The sequence below is a fragment of the Megachile rotundata genome, chromosome 10 (assembly GCF_050947335.1).
Source record: "Megachile rotundata isolate GNS110a chromosome 10, iyMegRotu1, whole genome shotgun sequence".
In the NCBI taxonomy this organism is placed as follows: domain Eukaryota; kingdom Metazoa; phylum Arthropoda; class Insecta; order Hymenoptera; family Megachilidae; genus Megachile; species Megachile rotundata.
In genome coordinates this window covers 16,662,258-16,684,952 of record NC_134992.1, presented here as the reverse complement: position 1 = coordinate 16,684,952, position 22,695 = coordinate 16,662,258, and the positions used below count along the sequence as shown (strand labels likewise).

Below are 22,695 nucleotides of genomic sequence, written 5' to 3'. Positions count from 1 at the left end.
GTTGCTCGATTCGTACGTGTAACATGCTGACGTTGCTTGTATGAAAAAAGCAGGGCATAAATCGTCAGTTGTGCGTATCGTTTGCATGACAGCTGCATTTATTAATAATACAAATTACCATGAGATATTTATAAATAGTTTTTTACAATATGATTGATACGTACATTCTTTTACACAGATAAATATACAAATAAAAAAATAATACACGTATGTACAATCTACTTAATATTTATTATGTTGCTTCCTAATTGGTTTCGTCCTAATCTCTCGCCGTCTTTAGATCTCCGTTCAGTTTCGCAGCATAAGCAATTACGACCTTATCCTATATCTAAAAGATAACTATCTTTTTTCGACAACTGATCTTCTATCACGGATTTTGCCGGAAACATTTGATTAGTTTCACGTTCTTCGGTATGTGGAAAATTTACTGAAATTAGATTTAGGTTATATAATATCGAAATTATTTAATCTAAAATCAGTGACAAGATTCGTTCAAGTACTTACTGCTCTTGTGGCATTCAAGGTAATTATTTTCCCGAGATTAGTACATGTTTGTATTTGCAAACAACAATAAGATAGTATGGATGCAAGGAGCACCACTATCAATAATACCCATAGAAACCAAAATATGCATAATCGAATATTCATCCATATTGGTTCAATAGTATAGTATCTAAAGTTGTCATTCACCGATTCTGAAACGAAGTGTTTTCTCCATGTACATGTCTGCCTTGTGACTTTGTTTCTTCTTAATGTGGGTATTTATGTTAAGTGTAACAACAGTAAATGTTTAAGTAAGAGTCGTATTCGTATGTTTCTTTTATGCAATATTTACATCGTTCACGCGTTAAATTCTTCCGCAAATTCGTTCATACTTCAATTACAATTCATTGAATTTTAGTTTGAAGCCGTCTTTCAACTCACGAATTTTCGTTACAGGAACGAAATATATGCAACCATTGCGCGCGCATAGCAGCAAAACATGATTGGTTGAGTTCAAATTTGAAAAGTGAATCATTCGATTATACGTTGCATAGGATGTAAACACAATGCAGATATGAAGATAATAGAGTAAATACGAACTATACTTATTACAATAAAAGCTTGGAGATTTCCAAACTTTTATCACAGCGTTCTACTTCGGATCGTGGAAAGTTTTTTCGAGCTACTTTTTTTTACTATATTATTCTGTAAAGTTTAAAAGTTCCAGACATCAAAGTCTGTAGATCTAAAAATTTTAATGGAAATTATTATTAGAGACAAAATGCAACAAAGTTCCAAATATTTGTCACTTAGTAAACAAGGGGCTCTGTCTAACCTCGTTACGTCACTGCTAGGAGGGTTCGAAGCTTCACGATTCGAATTATGGCTTTCAAAGCTCAGATTTTATAAGCTTAATTTCACTTGCTTTCATTTCGCGTATCTTTAAAAAAAAATTAATCAAACCTGGGTCCTTCTGTTTTCCATTAGATCCATTGATTTGTATCGCCTCGTAGATTGATTTACCGTAAAGGAGGCGAGTGTATTCGTTAGGTTCTTTACGTTCCATTGTCTCATACTTCTTCACGCACTATTAGAATGACAATTAACGCGTTTTTTAAATCATCTTCTTTTCGTTTGCTTTTAGACAGAACGAGGATACGTACGTATGTTTACGAAGGCGAGACGGCGATTTCGGTTGATCGTTAATAATGAATCGACAGAAGAAAACGGCACAACAAAGAGACGAGCGCGGTATTCATGTGCACGAACAAATATAGACACGAATAGATACCAATTGAATGGCGAAAACTCTTTTGTCGCCCCTATTATTGTCTTTCGCTCTTATCTTGCGGGAGATACGTTAAAGGCGATCAAGCATGTATTTACGCCTTGTTTTAAATTCACTGTCGCCTTGATTAGAACAAGGGAATCAACGGCGCATCGTGAAAGCGTAACTCGTCTCGGATGCATCATGAAATGTAATTTGTGATTGCAAACATTGTGTGACACACATATTCGCCCCGTTTACCGACTACCAAACTATTTTAAGCTTTTCTTTACCTCACTTTCTTGTTTGTATTGCAAATAGCGATAAATCCGTATCGCCTGTTACTCGCATGTACGACTTTGCACTGATTAAAACGTCTTTATATACTAAACATGATTTTAGTGTCCATGCGACTGACTTCTAGACACATGGCACTTGGGGTTATATTGCTTAGCTTGTTATTAGTCATTCAATACATTCAAAGTTCGTTGTATGAACATATCTAAATGTGTTCTCATCAATATACATATATTGCAATGACAGTTTAGAATCGGAATGACACTTGAGGTCAGTGTCTCTGTTGACAGAAATAGATACGCCGCGTATAGATAGGACCATATCAACATACATGCGTAAAATGATGATGGGTAAACTCTAGAAGAAATCTAGAGGAATATAGGAACTAGGGGGATCTAAAAAATTCGGTGAAATTATCAAAAACACCGCTTAAAACTATAGTGAATCAAAATAAACATACGTGTTTAATGTTTTTAGCAAATGGCAGCTTTTAATGTAAGAAAATGAAAATAAAAATTTTCAATATCTGAACAATAGTGTCATGATAATTGTACTTATTGTTAACTGTAATATTGATTCGAATGTAGCAGCAGAACTAGTATTCGTGGAGTTTGATTCTGGAATTGTAGTAGATGTTTCAATACGTGAATTGTTCTCCTCGCCCTTTAATACCAATGCCGCATTGGCAGTGAGCACGAAGTTGCTTGCTGAAATCACTTCCCTAAAAAAATAAAGTTAAATATTTTCTATGGCCTGTATTTTTTATTACCGCTTGAACAGCGTTTAAACTATGAATATATATTTACGGCATGTTAATTGCGTTACTGGAAGCAACAGCGATTTCCATAGAATCTTCTAGGTCGGGATACAATGACGTTAAATTAACTCTTTCCTGCCGAAGACCCAGATTTATGACCACTATATACACTGAGGAATTCTCCAAAAACCTAATAACAAATCATGTTGGATGAGTATATGAATAGATACTTCATTGTTTTATACAGACCTTTTTAAAACAAATACATGGTCATTATTTAAAGTTTGAAATTCATATTGTCCATGAGTAAAAATTTTATCTTTTCTAAGAGCAGCAAGAGCCTTATAGGTATTTAAGTTGCTCTGTGTCTCATTTTGTTGTGTTTCAACATTCCTATCTGGGTACTCTGAATGAACAGGAAGATATGTAGTCTTATTGGTTGAAAATCCTGCAGATGTATCAGAGTTCCATTGCATTGGTGTTCTTGCAGGGTCTCTGGAATAATTTTCGTATGTTTTGTTTGTCCTTGAACGACCCATAGGATCAATTGTTTCATTCCATGACATCTTTCTGTCCAACATTGCAATCTCTTCTCCATAATAAGTGAATGCCTGACCAGGTAATAGTAAATTGAGCATGTGAAGTCCATCAACACGGTTTAGTCCAATCCTTGAAGCTGCTCTTGAATTATCATGATTAGAAAGCTAGAATTATTTAAAACAAGCTGTTTAGATTAAGTACAATGGTTGGAGAAGTATTATTATGATATATGTAACTTTACCACCCAATTTGTGCTGGCATTATTTGGAAGTTTTTCAAACCAATCCTGTAGAACATTTTTAACATGTTCTGCAGTACTTGTATTTTGAATATTTTTTATGAAACGAAAATTATAAGGTGGTATTCCTTGGTGAGTATCATTACCATACAATGAAATCAATACTTCATCAGAATCATAAGATTCAGCAACCAATAATCTATACATTAAAGGTACATTATTGCAATATAAATACTATTAATAAAAACCAATGGAATTTATGCTATTTTCATACATACTTTGAACTAGCATTGTTTTTTTCTACCCAGTCATTGATATATGACCTAAATGTATACAGAAGAGCTGTATTTTCTGGTAATCCAGTTGTGAAGGTTCTATTTTCTAAATCAGGTTCATCCCTTAACTCTAGGTCCTCAAAGAAATACGATACTGCATTGATTCGAAAACCATCAACTCCTCTTTTCAACCAGAAGTTAAAAACATTCTGAAACGTGAAGACAGTCCTCTAATTTTTTTTGTTCAATTATGAATTCTGGTTGCCATAACTGCAAATACTTTACCAATAATTCTTGAATCACATTTTCATTTCTCAAATTGAGATCAGGCTGGGATCGATGAAATTTGTGATAATACCACTGTTGTCGTACATCATGCCATGTCCATGCAGATCCATTTTTGTCACTGTAGGTACTCACCTGAATGAAATATAGAATTTAGTTAGATTAAGGAACTCACTCTAAGAAGTACAAGTACATTACCCAATTATTAGGTGGTATGTTTTTGCCCTCAGCATCTTTCGTTCCATCTGCCCAAATGTAGTAATCCTTGTATGGCAAAACATTTTTACTCGATTGCAGAAACCATTCGTGTTCATTACTAGAATGATTTGGTACCACATCCAATATAACTTTTAAGTCTGAAACATTTTATTTGGTACATTTTGGTTATACTTTATAATTTTGGTACATTTATACTGAACATAATAATCAACCACTGAAACATACCACGTTCATGTGCTTTTCCTACGAATTCATCAAAATGCTCGAGATTACCAAAAACAGGATTTATGTCGGTGTAATTGGAAATATCGTAACCAGAATCAATCAGTGGCGACGGATAAACTGGATTTAACCAAATCGTGTCGATGCCAAGATCTTGAAGGTAATCAAGACGTTTGATAATACCTGTGTAAAAACATGATGTACTAATGTTTTCTGCAAATGCTATCTTAAAGAATGCATTTGTTTACGCGATTGTAAAATAAGCACTTCTTATCACGGTCGATCGATTACTGTATCGAGTTTCACATCCTGCAGTTTCTGTGTTATTGGTGCATGGAAAAATATTTCCATCGTACGATAACGTATCGATTGTGCATTATCATTCGCCTCAAAGGAAAACTGAAATAGCTTCGGTTGGTATCTTGACCAACCAATGATAATAGGGAGCAGCGGATTTTTAGTTGAAATTGTTTCAGAATTATAGAGGACTTCCATTACTGACGTAATTGAAATTTTTGTCTATGGTGGACGAAGCATCCATTTACTAATAGCGTAAATGTCGCATACTAGGAATAATCAAGTAGCTTTTGAAACAATTAAAAAATTTCGAAATCTGTGAATCAAGCATTTGAAAATATAGGAGCTTGGAAGAGTTCAGTGTTCTCGGATTCTCTCTCAAGGATGTGTAATTCTTTTACCTTCTGGGTAGGTACATTTAATTCGCGATTAATCACCGTGTACTTTGTTTTCGACCTTAACATTTATTGTATAAGCAGACCACTTGTCGGAAGCATCAACACACCTGTGGATTCTGAGTTCAGGTCATAACGTACCCTTCAAGTCACCCTCACCATCTCCGTTGCTATCCTGGAATCCTCTTGGCCAGATTTGATAAACCAACGCGGTTTCCCACCATTCCTTGTCCACCAGTTCGTTACACTTGCCAGCAGTGGCCAAAACTAACACGGTCAACAATAAACGTCCCTTGAACGTGGTCATCGTCGTTGATTTCACTGAAACTAACGAGCTGACGTATGACTTATCCTGTTTATATATATGTAAGTATATACGTTGTAACTGTGACAGAAATCGGGTTATTATCGGTGCTATCACGATGTGTCCTTATCGCGTTTAGTTTCTTGTTCGAGAAATGTCGAGACCACGCCATTGTTTACGTTGAACAAGGTACAGGTTCTTTTAAATTAATCCACGACGTTGATCACGATAAGGATTTTTGCTCGAGGAAGGCACACAGAATTCTGGTAATCGATTTGCCGGAAAGTAGCTTAATCCCTCGAACAACGAGTAGATGGGTCGATTACGATCTAAGCTTATGTAAGTATAAGGGTAGATTTAACGGGGAACGATTGAGATATAATCCGCCAAAATTGCAATCATATTTTTCATGTCTAGAATACACAAAGCTTCAAAGCTCAAAATTGCAATGTTCCAAAAATATTTAATTTGTCAAATCTAATTTTCTGTGACAGCCTCTCGTGTTCGAATGATCAATGAATTTTTACAATGCATTTTGCGGCGAAAGCTTTTACTAACTCGATTTTAAATAACCTCGCTGAATATTTGAAAGTATTATCCAATAAAAAGAAGTTAAAGTCCTAAAACGTCGGCGCACATTTTGCGCCGTTTTTCATCGGTGAATATCGTGATCCTGCCAACTTGAAATCGTACATTCAGCGTAATTAATTCCATCGTCTCTCGCTTAATTAAAATTCCAGCGGATTCGTAAAACTGACGATGTCCCACTGTTTTAATCCCGAAAAATATATCGGCCGCCGTTCGCGTTTTATTAACGAGCAAATGTAATTTTATTATTCATAATCCCAATTAACTCGTCGAATTAAAAGATACACGAACGAAAGAACTTTTACGTTAATATTAATCCTGCAACGGGATTTGTCGAAATTCTGTTTCGCGAATTTTTTCTGTAAAGGGCTTTCTCGTACCTTACAAACGTTAGATCCTCTTCGTTTTCCAGCGATTACTGCGCAGCTCTATTTAATTCATGCAATTATTTTGTTTATTCGAAGAATAACAGAACGATTTGATACTCCAGTCGGAGATGGACACCGTGTTTCGCGAATGCAGAAAAATAACTGCTTGCAATTTGCATAGTGCTGTCAGATAACGATGACCCAGACGATTGATTTCTCGTGGTTGTTTTGCATCTATCGCGAGAAATATAGCAGTTGTCAAAGGAAGAGGAGGAGGCTTTCCAATTATGAATGAAATTTACAGATGGTTTGCTGCAAAAGCTCCGCGATTGATCTACCTACGATAGCCGTATGAAACGGAATATTTGTTTGTACGTTCCCGAATATCTACCTATCGTTTGATCAATTCGGATCGAATTTTATGGTTACTCTTTACGATCCTGTGGAAAATCTAGGCCACGAAATTTCCTGAACCTTTCCGGAATTTCCTCTCTTTGACTCTTTGTGTTCAAATTGATTGACCGGACGTTCAAATTTCCGATATAATTCAGAAGTTCCTCTTTAAAGTCGGAGATCAAAGCTATTCAATTTAATTTTGCAATGCGTACACTTAAAAATGGATATCTTCTTTTTGCACATCTTTAATAACGTCTTACTGTTTTGATTTCGATGAAGAGCTTCAGGCTCTCCGTTTGCAGGAGGCTTTCGAAAGTTGACGCAGAAAAATCTTCGTAAAATATTGAACCGTAATTCCGTCGAAGCTAAATCTACAGAGATTGTTTGCCTTCAGCTTATTTGTGGAATAATTACGAGTACAAATAAAACGTTCCTCGCATCGCGACTTTCGTGTCTTTAGCCCAAAATAAAATTTCCGTTTTCTGCAACTGAGATCGTTCGCGACAAAAATATTGTTGTTAGCACGTTTCATCGAGCGGTAAAAAAGTTTAATCGTCGCTCGTTGCGAATTGGCGAGTCAGGGGTTAATTAGTTTCTTTATCGCGACAAAAACATCGTTGTCTTTTTCTTCCTTAATTGGATCGTTTTTTTTTTAATCGAAAACAGAGGTCTTCAATTTTATACATAGAATAAAAAGTGATTAAATAGAAGTTATTTTCTTTGAAACGAAGATGTAATTGCAGTAGTAATTATCGTTCGGTTAGTTTTTAGTCACAAAAGCTACGAATATATTTTCGCATTTATCAAGTAATGGATTTATGGAGCGAACGAATAATCGCCGTGCACAATCTTTCGCGACACACTTTCTCGCTCGAATTCCTGGAAAAAAAAATTGGTTAATGCGTTTCGTGGTAGCTGAAAGAGATACAAACGCGTGATACTTAGCTACGATATCTCAGCGGGTCATATTCGTGCGACAGAGAAAAGTACTTAACGACATAAGAGCAAAATTCCTTGCGCGATTTCTGTTTTTTTTTTTATTATCACTTTCGTCACTGAATTCTCGACCTTCAAAAGTCGTGGAGGATCTCTCTTTGCAACGACCAATTCAATTATAAGCGCACGAGAGCGTGATTAAAAAGGTGCACATTTACCGAAAAAGAAGCATACATGTTTTACTTTGACGCGCACGTATCTGCTTAAAATTGTACGTGTTGGCGAATCGTGCCAGTTTCGTGTCAGCACCTCTAAAACATTCGTACATATATGTATAATATCGCGGCAAATGCAGCGCAATCCAGCAATAGGATCCATTGTTCCGCCGGCACAATAGGGCCATTTCGAAGCCAATCAAGCCTTCTGAAGAACAATTAGTACTTTTGCGGCACAACAAGTCGTCTAATTTGTAAGTTGCTGTACTTGCCACGAGACAATCGACGTGTCGCGAATCGATTACCATCAACGACCTAATCTCGACTCTCTTTCATCCGGCAAGTGCAGCTACTTCCGATTACGTGATCAGACGTTCACGCTCGCGGGTATTTCGTATGCTTTTGTTATCTGATGTGGCTAAGTTGTCCGCGATCGATGCCATTTTAATTTTATCGCGGGAATGGCGATATATCGCGAGGCGGATACAAGGCGTAGGAGATAATTAGCTTTGGAATTTAACGGAATAATGGAAAATGTGTGGAGAGGGGAAATAGAGGGGTCAGTTTCGAATAAAGAGTCAGCTGGTGTAAATAACATTTAATGTCTGTATATTTTGCACTTTCGACTCACTTACAATTGATTGATTCTTAGTCGGTCGTGCGTAGTTGTTTCTACACGCACGAGCCACTCGCGATCGAGCAACGAGATCGTACAACGATTTCAAACAGTTATCTCTTTTCTAAAATAGTGAATTTCTGTAAATTAATGTTCAAAGATCTTTCGGTAGCTACGATTTATTCACTCGACATATAATTCTACGAAAGGATTTCTCGTTGCTTCCGAAGGCAAGTGGTTTCCATTATTCTCTCTCTCTCTCTCTCGCTCTCTCTATTTTTCTCTCATTCTCTCATTCTCTCTTTCTTTCCCTTTCACTCTGATTCTTCCTTTTTCGCAGGGAGCTCCTCGGCTCTATTTCCTTAGGGGTTCTCAACGAGATCGTACAACAACAATTAACACGTTGTTTCGTCCTTTCGCCGTTTGCTCGCCTCGAACACTCGATATTAAATTCTTGCTCGAATTCCATCGTCGTGTCGTCGAGAGCTCGCAAACGATCAAAGGCGAATCGACGGCATAATTAATGCCGACAATAATAATAATAATAGTAATAATTAATAATGAGCGTAGGCGTAAAACGGCTTATAACGTGTTGCAACGATTTTACAATTCCGAACGGCCAATTTTCGGCCGTTTCTCGCTCTTCTGTACAATAGGAATTATACATAGAAGACGGAAGATAAAGCTTGATTCGCTGATAGTAGAAGAAAGGAGGCAGCCAGGATCGATACTTTCGCATAATGGGATATAACGTTGCTTCTTCGTGCTCGCTGAATCCACCCGTTTCGAGGGCTATCTCTTAGACGGTTCTTGAAAAAGATTCTCTCCGGGAGAGATACATCTTAAGGAGAATCATCGTGCGGCTTATAGAAACGACTTTGTTTGGGGTGAAACAGCGGAGAATAAAAGTGAAAAACTTTCTCGTCGTTGCCGGAAAGAAACGATTATTCGTCTAAATATCGGGACAGGGCTATTTGTAACAATTTCGATTACACGTCGACTATTTTTAACCTAAACGACGGAATTCAATTATAAACAACAGCAGCACGCTACAGAACAGTGACATAGGTTACTATAGTAAACCGTACTTGTACGTTACTACAGTAGTCCATGCGATACTACAGTGATACAGGTTACTATAATATACTGTAGTTACTCCATATTACTATAGTAGTTTGCGCGTTACCAATAGCAACCTTTACAAATAGTAACCATTCTATCATAATTTATACTAGACGAGTCTACGCGTTACTATAGTAATATAGATCGTTATGGTTAACGTGCTCTTATACCGTAGTAATATCGTACTATAATAATCGTTTTACCGTGAGCAATCATTCTATGTTACTAGGATAGTTAATGTACTACTCTACTGTAGTAATACAGATTATCATAGTAGTTGCGCTATTAAGATACTCTATATTACTATAGCAGCGTATACATTGTTATACTACAGTATAGTAGTTACCATACACTACCATACTACGCAGTATAAGTGATTGTAGTAGTCATCCTACTATGGTAGTCCCTTCACGTTTAATATAAATACTCCCATTACCAGTTAATACGCTACTATACTACAGCAGTACAGCGCTATACCGCTATGTCATAGTAGCCTCTACGTTTCTATACTACAGAGGGTGTGTCACTATAGCATTCTGCTACAGTAGCTATTTTACGGTAGCTGTTCTGCCATCAAGCGTACTGCTGTATTACAATTAACCAGAAAATGATAAAACAGTCAGTTGGTCAGAAATATTACGGATTAAAATAAAGGAAATTCTTTTCCGGAGGTATATCGTCGATCGCACAGTTATACGATAAGTATCGACCTTGCTGCCATGACGAGGCTGTCACTAGGTTAGTCAAACAGTGTCTCTCGATTCGGCTGATATAGAATCGGGCGAACGTAAACGTAATCGCATTTCGTTGTACCGTGAGAATGTCTCGGTTAATGGAGCTTTCCGTGTGACGGATGGAAACGTTACAACAGAATTCTGGAATTTGATCGAAGGGTAGCTGGCACGGGGAGGGGAACGAACAAAAACTAGGAGCAGCGAGGAGCAGAGTGATCGTCCGAACAGATTTAACCCATTTATATCGAGAAATGAAATATTTCTTGTCCAACCTGCGTCACGAAATAAAAACTGTTCTACGTATGTTATTCGTAGGATAATCTATTGAAGAGTACGTTCGTGTATAACGCGTAAATAACATAGCGTAAGGATTTGTGCCAACGTAAATGGCCGTTCAAAGTTTCGCGTTAGTTCGTGGAATCTGTGAAAATAGATTGCTCTCACTGGGAATAATCGAGGTAAAAGAAAATGTACGCCATATTTCATTTATCGATGCAAATGGGTCAATAACGAGCCGAAGCAGCATCCTGATAAATTGATTGGATTGGTTGAAGTAGACGAGAGACTAGAAAAACTGGATAAAAGGACGACGAAGATAGAGCGAAAAGAACAGCTGGATATCCGTGAAGCATCGAGCTCACGGATGCTATTCCCACTTTTTGTTCGTTGATTAACACGTTCGCTGTTATAGAGATCATTTAGTAATCGCCACAAAAATGGAGGGACTATAGCTGCTTCTCTTTCACTTGCGAGCATTTAGATAAACTATGTTCAAATAACAAATCTGTTACCTTTTGGAATAATTGTATGTATTACTAACAATGTGCTTCGTTATTCTACTTTTCTTCGAAGAAATAAAATTATAGAAAATAGAATGGCGGTCAACGTGTTAATCTGAACATTCTTATCTTGTCATTCGCCGTTGCTTTGAACTTCTCGGTTTATCTTCGCTATGGCTTAAGATCTATCGGAATTCTTACGCGCTAATGGGACCATGGTGTCCACCGTGGATCTTAGCAATCGATCGAACAGCGAGAATATTCGAGGCCTCTGAACGACCTGCGAGGAAACGGTCAACAAAACGACGAATTCTCGTGTCGTCGACGAGAAACGAGGAAAAGTTTCAACTTTTTAATAATAATTAGTATTGTAATTCCTAAATTTTGCTGTGTGGACTAATAAAAGATACGTTATGTTTTGTTGCGTCTAAGTTGCACCCTTGTTTTAAAAAGCGACGTACACATACGTCCTCGGATAATCGTTCATTAAAGCTTAACAAAGAGTAATAAAAAAGCTATTTATAAAATTTAACGTTTCGATTTCCTGTTATCGAGTAAGGAGTTAGGAATTTGAGGATTGAAAGTGGACAAGATTTCGAAAGGTTTTCCTACGAACTTCTGGTCGACGACACGCGTAACTTCACTAAAATCAGCAACCATCATCATCTATTTACAGTAGAACTATTTATATATGTATATATTATGTATATATATACTCTACAGTCATTCTAATCATCAGACAGACGTTCCTGACGGCAAAGGAGGAAGAAGGTTTTACAATTCTCTCGTTATAACGTTCGAGATATTAAGGTATCTATCATTAAAACGTTAGGCAATAACGCAACAATACATATACATATATATATGTACACGTGTGTATTACATGTCTACTGGCGAGCGAGTTTACTTGTGTATGTTTCTCTTACGATACAAAACCCGGATTTCAATGTGCATCGTTCGTCTCTTTCGTCGTGCGAGTGGCGCCTTCAAAAGGCCATCCACCTCCTTCCCGAACAAACCTCCCTTTTTTATTCTTTCCCTCTTTTCTATCTACTTTACAAAGTTTCGCTATATCTTACAGTGTAACTTTAGTTCACGAAATGTTTCCAGAAAACGCAACGACCACCCCCGTCGCCCGGCCGCCCTTCTCGCATTATTTATCGTGTCACGAGAAGGGGAACCGAGCTGAAACGTTGTTTTCTGTCGGTGGGCGGGGGCGGGACACGCGAGATTATCGTTCCCGACTAACGCGAGACGTCGAAATGGTCCTATAGAGTTTAGCTCTGTCTACGAGTGTCGTGTAAGTCGTTAGAGCTGTGATTCGAGACAAAGATTCAACGATAGATCAACGAGTAAAGAGTAGGAGTGCGCAACTAGCGTCGTGTCAAGCGGTTAACGGTACATATTCGGACAATAATCCACCACCGGAGTATTGGCATACCTCTTTGATAGGGAACGCGTGGTTTTTTCTAGCCGAGGGGGCGTGGATTACGTCCGCGAAGGCGTGGTTTGTGCCTCTAAGGGCGTAGACCACGCGCATGGAGGTGGAGATTATCCCCACTTTCGTTCGCGAAGGCGTAACCCACCCGTCTGGAGCGCGAACTGTCCCTACAAAGGCGTGGTATACGCTTGCGAAGGCGTGATCTACCAGTGAAGAGGTGTGGCATACGCCCTCGGAGGCGTGGTTTAAGCGTCCGTATAGAAAACGCGAAATATTACTTCTCTAAATGGTAAATCGTATACCTGCAGTACCGCTTGGAGAAATAATACCGCGGATGTTCAGCTGAGGCAACTAGTTGCGCAGACCCGGAATAAAGCATGTATATAGGTATAGATAGAAGTACATCGTTACATTTGACGCGTTATAGTTCGAGATAGAGAGACAAAGTGTATATACGTGAAGGGATTGTTGGAAAAATCGAATAGAAACCTCGATAAGTTTGATTAGGTTATATTTACAGAGAAACATGGCCAACCCCCCTAGATGGATCTTGAAGACGACAATTTAGAAGAGTGATTTATCAGACCAGCTGGTAAAAGGAATGTTTCACGTTGCCCGTCTTCCTTAAAACTGTGATCGGTTTAAGTGTCTAAATGCTGATTATCTTTGGTCCAGATCGAAGGTTCTCCGTAGAACGTTGGTCGTTTCGCGTACAAAGTTGACTAATCAACGGACGAAAGTCGAAACTATAGAGAACAAACGTTTTGCATTGATAAGATGATTCTTCGTTTCTGTTTTGTTCTTTTTTCTCTGCTAATTGGTTATCAACTATATGACTCTGTCGTTCGTCGACTGGTCCTTACTGTGCGTATAACCGTGATGCAGATACTTTTGCGTAATATCGAACTTATTTAAACTCTTGTACACGAGAGCAGGTGCTACCTCAACGCGTTCGAGACCGAAGACGCACCCTGTGCGTCCGTTAATTCAACGAAACCGAAGTTGGGACAAGAAACTAGAAGTCTAAGCGTTATGATCGCTATTGGTAATACATTTCACTGTTCCTAGATCGTTTTATAGCAAGATTTCGGTCTCGAGCAGGTTAAAGACGAACACATGGATCTTCTCCGTTTTGAAAATTACGGTGAAAGATAATACTTAAGGTAATTAAGTTAATCGGTAATAACAATGGATATTAAGTCAGACTATCAATTTTTTACGAGTCGAATAATAATACACGATTGATATTTAGTTGATTGTTCTTAAGAATCAACCGAACACTATTTGAACGACGTCACTTAAAGATACGAGTACTAAATCGCGAATAAATATTTTATCGTAAGAACGTAATAATTGGTCGGCAATAGATCAAAACGATGACAGGGACGGATATGTTCCACCCTTCGAATAATCTCGTTCCTTGAATTCCTTTGGAATAGCCCCGCCCCTCGGATTCGCCACTCCCACCCGATCCGCCCCTGAACGACGATCCTATTTTTTCAAGTCTTTTTCACGAAAGTTTCGTCACTTTCGAAGAATCTGCATCTATCGTACATGATCGTACGATTGGTTCTGTTTCTAATTACCAATTAAATCCTACGACTTTATACATAACCTACAAATGCCAATTCTAAACTAAAACTGTCTCTCTGTTTTCCCTAATTCTCTGAATCTAGTCAATTAATTACTTTTTTATCCCGATCGTTAGCGTATATAGAAAATACAAAAAACGTAGAAATACAATTGGTATCCGACTACTCGATTTAATCAACCTACGCGAACATACTTGCGATACGTTTCTGATTGCTCTAATTCGTATAAATTTGGCGGGAGTTTAATCGATCATTTCGATTGACTGAAAGGCATTCCATCGAAGTTAACCCCTCGAACGCAAATAATTCGAACGTCACGTTTGGGAATGATTTCCTGCTAATTTGGGTAAACAAATTGCAGACCGATTTTGCAATTCGCCCGTTTATTATTAGATGGGATTAAACGCGACCGATCTGGGTCACTGACGGCGCGAACTACATTTCATTTTCCTGCGGATATTTTATTCTTTACCGGAAAAAGTTTTTTTTTTATTATCGGTGAACTTAAAACGACATAAACGACCCAGTTTACTTACGCGCGGTTCAAAAATGAAAAAAGGATTCCGAAGTTAGCTATTAATTTCGAGGGAATGTGAAAACCGTTAATTGCCCTCCAATACCTTTTTTAATTTTAACAGCGTTGACTGCAAGTAGAATTTAATCGATTGATTAAAAGTTGAAGGGAGAAGATTTTAAAGGTTGTTAGCGATTATAATTTTGAATAACTAGCAGTGTCTGAGATAACTAAAGACTTCGACGTGTCTGACCGCGTACGTCCATTTCCACTGTGAGGGTCAACCAGACGGACGTGTATCTTATTGGACATGATTGTTTCCATTTTGTCAGTCGGTGTTAAGAAAATTCAGTGAATCTTTTAACACAATGCGTGTCCGATTATTGATAAGGGACGGGGTTGGCCACGTGGAACGATATCCTTACATTCGAACGAAAGGGACGTTCGTTAACCCTTCCACGAGCTTAACATTTTGTTTCAATTTAACAACGAACGATTATCGATACTTTTTAACGATAAAAATATACCTACGTTATTATAAATGCAGTGTAAATAGAGAGAAGAGATTATTCAGCGTTCGAACGAAACGGGGCTTGAAAGGGTTAAAGAGCATCTCTCGTCGGTTTAATTCTACCTTAATTAACGATAAGCGAATTCGACCGATTAAATGGAAGCCTCGAGTGCCAGAAAGTATCACAATTTTCATTACTTTCAATACCACGAGATTTCGTTTCGCGATCGATCGCGAAACACACATTTGCTAATTGATTTCTCTAATCAACTCTTAATCGGCTATTGAACAGTTAGAGTAGCGAAAAGTGAACAGGTTAGTGCCAAAATAGTTTCGGTTGTTGTTTCAAACTCGTGATGCTTATTTTCAAGCAAACTTTTATCCGACTATGTGCTATCTGTTCTAATTAATCATTCAGTCGAACGACCAGTCAACTCTTTAGTCGACGTTTTTGTCAAACGATTAACCTATTTAACGATTAAAAACAACAAATCGGCACTTCGAACAGTCCGTTTAATCCGTCATGCCCTAATTCTATTATGACCAGTGAACAGTATTTATCCGCGAACTGTCATGAGAACACGCGAATCCTTCGGAAAGAAAAGTCTCTCGTAAAAAGGCGAACCGCGAAAAGCCTAGTCCACACCCGATTCGCGATATTTATCAAACAAGCATTTGCTCGAACTAACAGGACAACAGAAACATTTGCTGGAATATGGGTGCGTCCGTTTTAAAAACCTATGGTTTCCGATAAAAAATGAAAACCAGATCGTTTAACTCTACGGCGAAGGCACCAAAGTACCGGTGTGGATTAGCTTGAATTTTTGACCGGGAACAAAACACGTCCGCTATCGTAACGAACGATTTACAAGGAGAAGATAAAAGGAAACGAAAAAGATCCGGATGAAAAGACAAAATGAAAGGAATAGTGGCTTTTAAAACGACTTTTCCGCGAATAAAACGAACGCGATTCGATTCGTGGCATAAACATGCAGCGGTTGAATTGGTTTTGTTGCAGGTCCGCTTGATAGCATAGAATTGAAAGGACTTGCTCGTTGGATGAAGAGTAATTGGAATAAATGCACGAAGAAGAGGGATCGCCCGTTTCCATAAATTCTCGTCGATAATGCTCGCTGGACGATTCGATCTGCGAGGTACGAGTAGCATTTTTGATTCATAATGTTTGATCAAGGCTTTTCTTTCAAGTTTTATTCTCCTTTTTAACTTTCTGTTCTTTCGTACGAAATCGCGAACGATTCAACGGGTCGTAATTGTACTGCCGGTCTTTACCGAAGATAATCGAAATATATGGCAAGGGTCTCTAAACGGTGACTCACAGTGATAAAAACATTTCGAAACGGAAGACCGTTATCTGTAAAAGTAATATCTACGAAAATAGTACAAATATGCTAGAATAAGGTTCTGTCGTCTAAGAGTTAATATTAATTGTACGAAGATTGTGGATGTTTATGCATTCGCGATAAATCAAGAATGAATCATGTAATTTACGAGACTGTGAACCTATAAATTTTCGCACGCGCCGATAATCCAGTCTGATTGTACGATTCTTGGAGCAATGAAATTTCTTTTGCATCCAGCAGTACAATTTCGAACTAGTTCGCAAGAATCGGTATGTCTGGAACGAGAAAAGCGACGTGACACGACGGAGGTGTCGTTCCTCGAACGAGAGAAAGATAAGAACACGATAACGATTCCATTAGCGAAGATAGTCGAGTCAAAGGTTAAAAGCATCGACGTTTAGTGGCTGTTAGCAAGCGGTGTACGAGTTTCTAGATCAGGTTTGCTCGGTTTGTTGGTACAGCGACGAAAAAACAAATATCATAACTTCCAAAATTTCACGTATAATCTCTAGAAACGTTACAGAATTTTTGTAGATACAGCGACTATCTAAATATTTTATCTGGAAAAGAATTCTTGGGGTCAACCGAAAAGCGAGTTGCCGATCGCTCAATGTCCACTATTGCCGAACACGTGCTTCGCCAGCGTTTGCGAAGTTTGAAAAGATCTTGCGACTTCTATATTACCGACTAAGCAAACCTGTCCAACGTTTAGTCATGATCGTTGCTCCGAAAGCAAATCGAAAGATGAATCAGGTACTCGGTAGCAGAACGTATTTCGAGTGGAAAGCTCGATCGAAAGAGAAAACGACGACCTTTTTGCTCGTCGCGTCGCCTTTCGCCACGGATTCGCGATTCACTCGTTTGTCGATTTAAGATCGATCGCCCAGCGATCGAACAACGAAAATTCGGTTACGTTTCGGATCCCATTTACGGTTTATCACTTTAACGCTTTGCTATTGAGTGTCGTCTATACACGTCCTACTAAATATGTATATAATATATTTATACATACGTGTTTGTATATATATATATTTAATCTCTTTTGAACGATTTTTTTTATTAAAATATCTATGTTGTATGTATACATACATACACTATATTCTTTTTTTTATTTCTTTATACATACATGTACGGTAGAATTTCCAGTATCCGAATGTTTGTCGAATAGGTAGAGAGATTGTCTTCGTAGTTTATGACAAATTTGCACGTTTCGAGGCTTAAGATTGATTGCCTTCGTAGTTGGAAAATGGCGCATATAGCGTTTGATTGCACAAGTGATACAGCGGAGTTTACTGCGATGAACATAACCTAGTTTACTACAGTAGACTCTCGTTATATCGCCGTTTCGAGTCCTCCTCTGCAAGGACTTAATTACTCTCCCCTTTCCTCGCCACCGTAATTAACGATAATCTGAATTTCCATAACGACAGTCTACTGTAATTACTAAACGAACCAACGTAAAAATTTAGATCCAGAAAATATAAATCATGGAGAGTTTATTGAAATTTCTTCGCGTTTATTAATTCGGATAATGGAGTTCCTAACCGTATCTGTGATCTTTGGCTGGCATCGCGACAACGTCGTTCATCGACGATGATTCTTATCGTGTTTTTCAGACCCCACCAGATTTCTCTCTGCTAGTATCAATTTTTCAAATCCATCGAAATTCCTATCGTAAGATTCACTGAAAAATTCCCCCTCGGGATCTAACGGCATGAAGCATCACTTCATTTTTGAATTAGTTACAACCTTTGCAGCATCGATTAAATCTTTGTTTTTAATCAACTAATTACAGCCACTTGGGCTGTTCTCTCTCGTAACATTTCGCTGAAATCGATCGAACAGCGTTGTTCTCACTGAGAACGTTTAATAAGTTACCGTGATTAGCGTTCGATAATATGATAATGTTTTAACGAACTTCGAACGCGATTTACAAACAGAAAGGAAAATTAAAAAGTTAGCTCGGTAATTGTTCCTATCGCGTCGAATTTAATTAACCGTTCGTTCCAGCAGGCTACCAGCGCGTTTCGAATCGAACAGTATGAAACTGTTTTATCGACCCTCTACAGGGTCATTCATACCACGGAGACGAACTTCTATCTGTCAATAATACAACACGTATTTTAAGCGTCTCGCATGCACAATTTATTTTCACGATTTAATTTCAAACTTTGATCCGATACTGGAACTCGCAAATTATTTTGTAAAAGTAAAAAAAATTTCCGGTTTTTTTAATTGTTTAAGGAAACGGTTGCAATAATTCGTCACAGTCGTATGAATCATCCTGTACATCGTTTGTCTAAAACCGACCAGGGCAACTCATCGAGTCCGTGGGTCTAAGAGTGCCCAGGTCCGAATTGAGATCTTGCTCGACCTATTCTACTTAATTTTACTTGACGCGAGCGAGCCTCGATCAAAGGCAGTGAGTACCAACGAGAACATCGACGTTCGAGCAATCGGTTTGATTACGTTCAATCGTGCCTACCTACTTATCCTTAACAAATAACAAACGCGTTTCACCGCGTCGGATAACGAATCCGATCGATTTCGCGGCCAGCGGGCTTATTATCGAGATCGCGCGATATCTTGGCTCGTCCATCGAAACGTATGCAAATGGTGGATCCTTTGGAGGCTTAAGTAGATCGATAAGTACGTCGTGTACCTCTGGGGGAAACGTTTGTTCGAAAGTAATTTCTGCAACTTCTGAAGGGTTCTTCCAGTTCCCGAACGGTTTATCCTTTGAAGAGAGTTTCTTCCTCTTCGGGAGAGAAACGAAAGATTCTACGAGAAATTCGCGCTTCCACTGTACATTGCCTCGCTGTTAGCCGCGTACATCGTCGATTTATGCATCTATAATAGTATTTTTCTTCGAAGGTTGCGGATCGACGTCTTTGCGATGCAAATCGTTTCGATCTCGCGACCTCTTTCGATGTACACCCGATTCCCTGATTCACGTCAACTACGCTTCCTACCACGTAAATCGGATATGGGTAGTACAAAAAGAAAAACATCGCAGAAGCCTGTGTTTTGGCGAAATTTCTCTGACTACGTGAATCCAGGAATAGGTGTACTGTTTCTGTAGGTGACAAGGTGTCCACCTTTTTAAATGGCAATTCCTCGTTTCAACACATCCTCGTTATTCTTTTGAGTCACGTTTACGTTCCTACGGTAATTTGTAACGCTAGTATATAACTAGCCAGGATGGTTACAAGTTACTGCGTTAACGAAAACGTAGCTTTAAGGTCGTGTAGATGTTCGCAGTGTTGCTAAGCGAAAGTGGAGGCAGAAGGCTTGCTTTTAGGAATTTTAGTTATCGAATCTTCAACTGGTTGTTACGAAATGTAAAAAGAACGTGGATCAATAATTGATATATGGATAACGAAACAGAGCTGGGACCTACGCGTACGCAGTAGGACCCACGCCGCAACTGAAGCGCGTGGGAGGAATCCTCTACTTATACCCTTCGAGATTCCGCCCGCGCATGCGCACATCTCACTTTCGCTTCGACCTGTACAATGCGATTTTGCCTCCCTAATTGATTTTATTCGTTTTTCCTTCTCTTCTCTAAGAATTCAGAAACGAATCGAATGCTGAATTCTTAAAACGAGATTATATCACTTAAAAAAGCAATACTGCATTGGTATCGAGGAGTGCTGAAAGGTGTATCGTACGATAATATACGTTTATATAAAATTAGCGACATCGTTCTCTGGCGAAGAAGGAATGGCAATACAATTCGCTATTAAAATACCATAGAAACCTGTGTTCCTTAAACGGTTTAATAAATACGCTATTTAGTACGTGTATGTGTATATGTCTGTGTTATGTATGCATATGTGCATATACAGAGGCCGGCGGCAATCGTCTCCCGATCGCAAGCCGGGCGATTCTTCGTTGAAAAAATAAAACGCGAGGATAGTTCCACTTGTCAAGATTATTGGAGAGAAGGGCTCTTTATTTAAACTTAACGCTTTCGGTCTTAGGATAACAAGCGCAGTGTAATATGTGATTGGGTCCCACAAGGTAAGACCCATATTAAAACGATACGACTCATAGATATTTTTTTCTATATTTTCGTGCGAAGAATCACCCTTTTCGCGACCGAATCACGATTACGACTGCACTCTGTATAATATACTCTTTTCGATAACAATTGTGAACATACGAGCCAAGGCTCGAGACTAGAAACGGGTTTCCCTTTTACCTACGTCCTTTCGTTATGTTTCATCTGTTTTTAAACATTAATTTTAAGGCAAACTCGCTAACTCGTTCATCCTCTCTATCTCTCTGTCATCTCTCATGCTTGTTTTTAAATTTCGATTAAATCGCTCGATTTCAGGCATACCCATGCTCTCTCTTTCTTTCTCTCCCTCTCTCTCTCTCAGGTACATACGCACACGCAGGCATTCGACAATCATCACGCGATCACGTTCGTTGTTAATCGTCCTCAGGCGGGAGGGTGAAAGCTACCAGTAGGTGATCCGGCACAGAGTTCAGAGAGTTTGTTCGCCAGCGAAATCGCACCCCTTCGATTCCACCCTTCCTCTTTTTTGTCCTGAAAGGAGAAACGATAAATCGGTTAGATAAAAAAAGTACCGTGATCCGGGTCGTTCACTCCTCCTCTTCGTTCCTTCATTGGCTGTCGGAGAACTGGTGGCTGAGGGTTTTTCGACTGAAAGAAACGTACTCGGAGTTTATGGGCGTCGCTGTACTCCGGTTTTAGTTATGAGTCATGATTTAAGTTTCCTTGAACAGCAGATTTCTAAAATTCTAAAATTGTCAAAACTTTTAAGGATTTTAAGACCGTTAAAAGTTTTAAGGATTTTATGGCCGTCGAGAGTTCTAAAGATTTCGAAACTTTAGAGACTCCGGTTTTTAAATTTTCTGTCCAAAACGGAGCTTCGTCCGTGGCACGGAAAGCGTTAATAAACGAAAGTTAATACTTGCCGAGAGAACGTTTCGTTGAGCATACGCCTTGGCGGACGTAAGAGTTTAAGATAGACGCAGCAGGTAGGCCGACGTGTGGCGTCGAACGGGCTCCTTAGAAGCCCTCGATAACGCCGTAGGCCTCGAGGGTCGACATTACGAGGTAGAACACCCATAGGAAAAAAAGGATCGCGGATGTGATGAGCTTCGGTACGAAAGGGCCGCCGAGTTCGCCGCCAATGCTCTTTGTCCGCCTCAGCAGCAAAACCAGGATCACCAGACACGCTTCCGTGCAGAATAACGTCACGGAAAAAGCCAAGCTATTGCAAAAATAAAGCCATTTCATTTCTTATTACCTTCGGTCGCCTTCGTTTATCCCCCGTTATACAAAATACGCAGACATCGTTAGAATAAATTTACGCACGAAAACGGAGGGTTCCAAATTAGACCCTCCCTAGGTTTCCCTTAAATTCCTAGACCAGATTTCACTTCGCTTTTTCTTCCTGATCTTTCAAAAAAAAAGTTGATGCAGTAATCGAGCCCCGCACGATTATTTAATTTCGAACGAAATCGATCGATAGCGGTAAAGAAAATGATCGAGAACATTACGGCGCCATCTGCGGCCAATATTATGCAGCTATGGTCTTCGCGCAGGCGCAGCCGAAAGTAATTTGAATGAAAGATCAATCACGTTGGTTAATGGATCTGGCGGTCGTTTATTCAAAGTAACTAACCGCTTCCAGTTCAATCTCGGAAGTATTTGAAGCAACGCGATGCAAGCGTTTAGAGATACGTATTAACGAATTCTAGTCTCCACAAAGACCGGGTTAAGATTATACGCGAGCGTTTGCCGTGCCGGCGAAATTTATTCAAATTCAAATTCAAAGGTGAATCCGCTATCGGCAGCGCAGCTGGCACCGAAGAAAATTGAACAGGAACGCATCCATGGCGTCTTGCATAGGAAATACCTGATTACCGGTAAATAACGACCCGCATACCAATCGAAATGTACATTCT

At 39.0% G+C, this 22,695-nt stretch overlaps 4 protein-coding genes and 1 long non-coding RNA gene across 10 annotated transcripts in view; 2 read left to right on the top strand and 3 right to left on the bottom strand.

Moving 5' to 3' along the window:
* Window positions 1–75: 75 nt before the first annotated feature.
* LOC100876958 (uncharacterized) lies at window positions 76–1,788 on the bottom strand. Its single transcript, XM_012294713.2, has 4 exons — window positions 1,647–1,788; window positions 1,447–1,570; window positions 505–695; window positions 76–427 (listed from the first exon to the last, which is right to left on the bottom strand). Exons 2-4 carry the CDS (start codon window positions 1,547–1,549, stop codon window positions 425–427), a joined length of 297 nt encoding a protein of 98 aa, XP_012150103.1. The 5' UTR covers window positions 1,550–1,570; window positions 1,647–1,788; the 3' UTR covers window positions 76–424.
* On the top strand, window positions 695–2,798 carry LOC143265323 (uncharacterized). The gene is made up of 2 exons (XR_013039747.1): window positions 695–1,071; window positions 1,628–2,798. It is a non-coding gene; the product is annotated as an uncharacterized LOC143265323 (long non-coding RNA).
* Window positions 2,511–7,319, bottom strand: LOC100876847 (maltase A3). Of its 2 annotated transcripts, none has more exons than XM_003707367.3 (10): window positions 7,192–7,319; window positions 5,417–5,596; window positions 4,587–4,766; window positions 4,341–4,498; window positions 4,143–4,277; window positions 3,861–4,066; window positions 3,586–3,781; window positions 3,054–3,508; window positions 2,854–2,994; window positions 2,511–2,768 (listed from the first exon to the last, which is right to left on the bottom strand). In XM_003707367.3, coding segments are annotated over exons 1-10 (1,854 nt in total). In that variant the 5' UTR covers window positions 7,193–7,319; the 3' UTR covers window positions 2,511–2,566. The 2 variants fall into 2 exon arrangements, with proteins under 2 accessions (XP_003707415.2, XP_076392854.1); XM_076536739.1 differs by lacking the exon at window positions 7,192–7,319 and adding an exon at window positions 6,653–6,831.
* Syt14 (Synaptotagmin 14) overlaps window positions 5,149–22,695 on the top strand; it is a 103,083-nt gene continuing 85,536 nt past the window's right edge. For 2 of the 3 annotated variants that reach the window (XM_012294705.2, XM_076536746.1), the window contains exons 1-2: window positions 5,505–5,641; window positions 16,410–16,545. In XM_012294705.2, coding sequence (XP_012150095.1) covers window positions 16,518–16,545 — 28 coding nt within the window. In that variant the 5' untranslated portion in view covers window positions 5,505–5,641; window positions 16,410–16,517. Of the gene's footprint in view, window positions 5,289–5,504; window positions 5,642–16,409; window positions 16,546–22,695 lie in introns of those variants that run through there. The other variant, XM_076536747.1, reaches the window with a different exon arrangement.
* Window positions 8,671–22,695, bottom strand: part of Calx (sodium/calcium exchanger 3) — a 75,870-nt gene continuing 61,845 nt past the window's right edge. For 2 of the 3 annotated variants that reach the window (XR_013039745.1, XR_013039744.1), the window contains exons 8-9: window positions 21,700–21,998; window positions 8,671–21,307 (exon numbers count right to left, since the gene is read on the bottom strand). Coding sequence is in view for 1 of the 3 variants with exons in the window: in XM_076536730.1 (XP_076392845.1) it covers window positions 21,794–21,998 (205 nt within the window). In the remaining 2 variants the exon portion in view is untranslated. Of the gene's footprint in view, window positions 21,308–21,698; window positions 21,999–22,695 lie in introns of those variants that run through there. The other variant, XM_076536730.1, reaches the window with a different exon arrangement.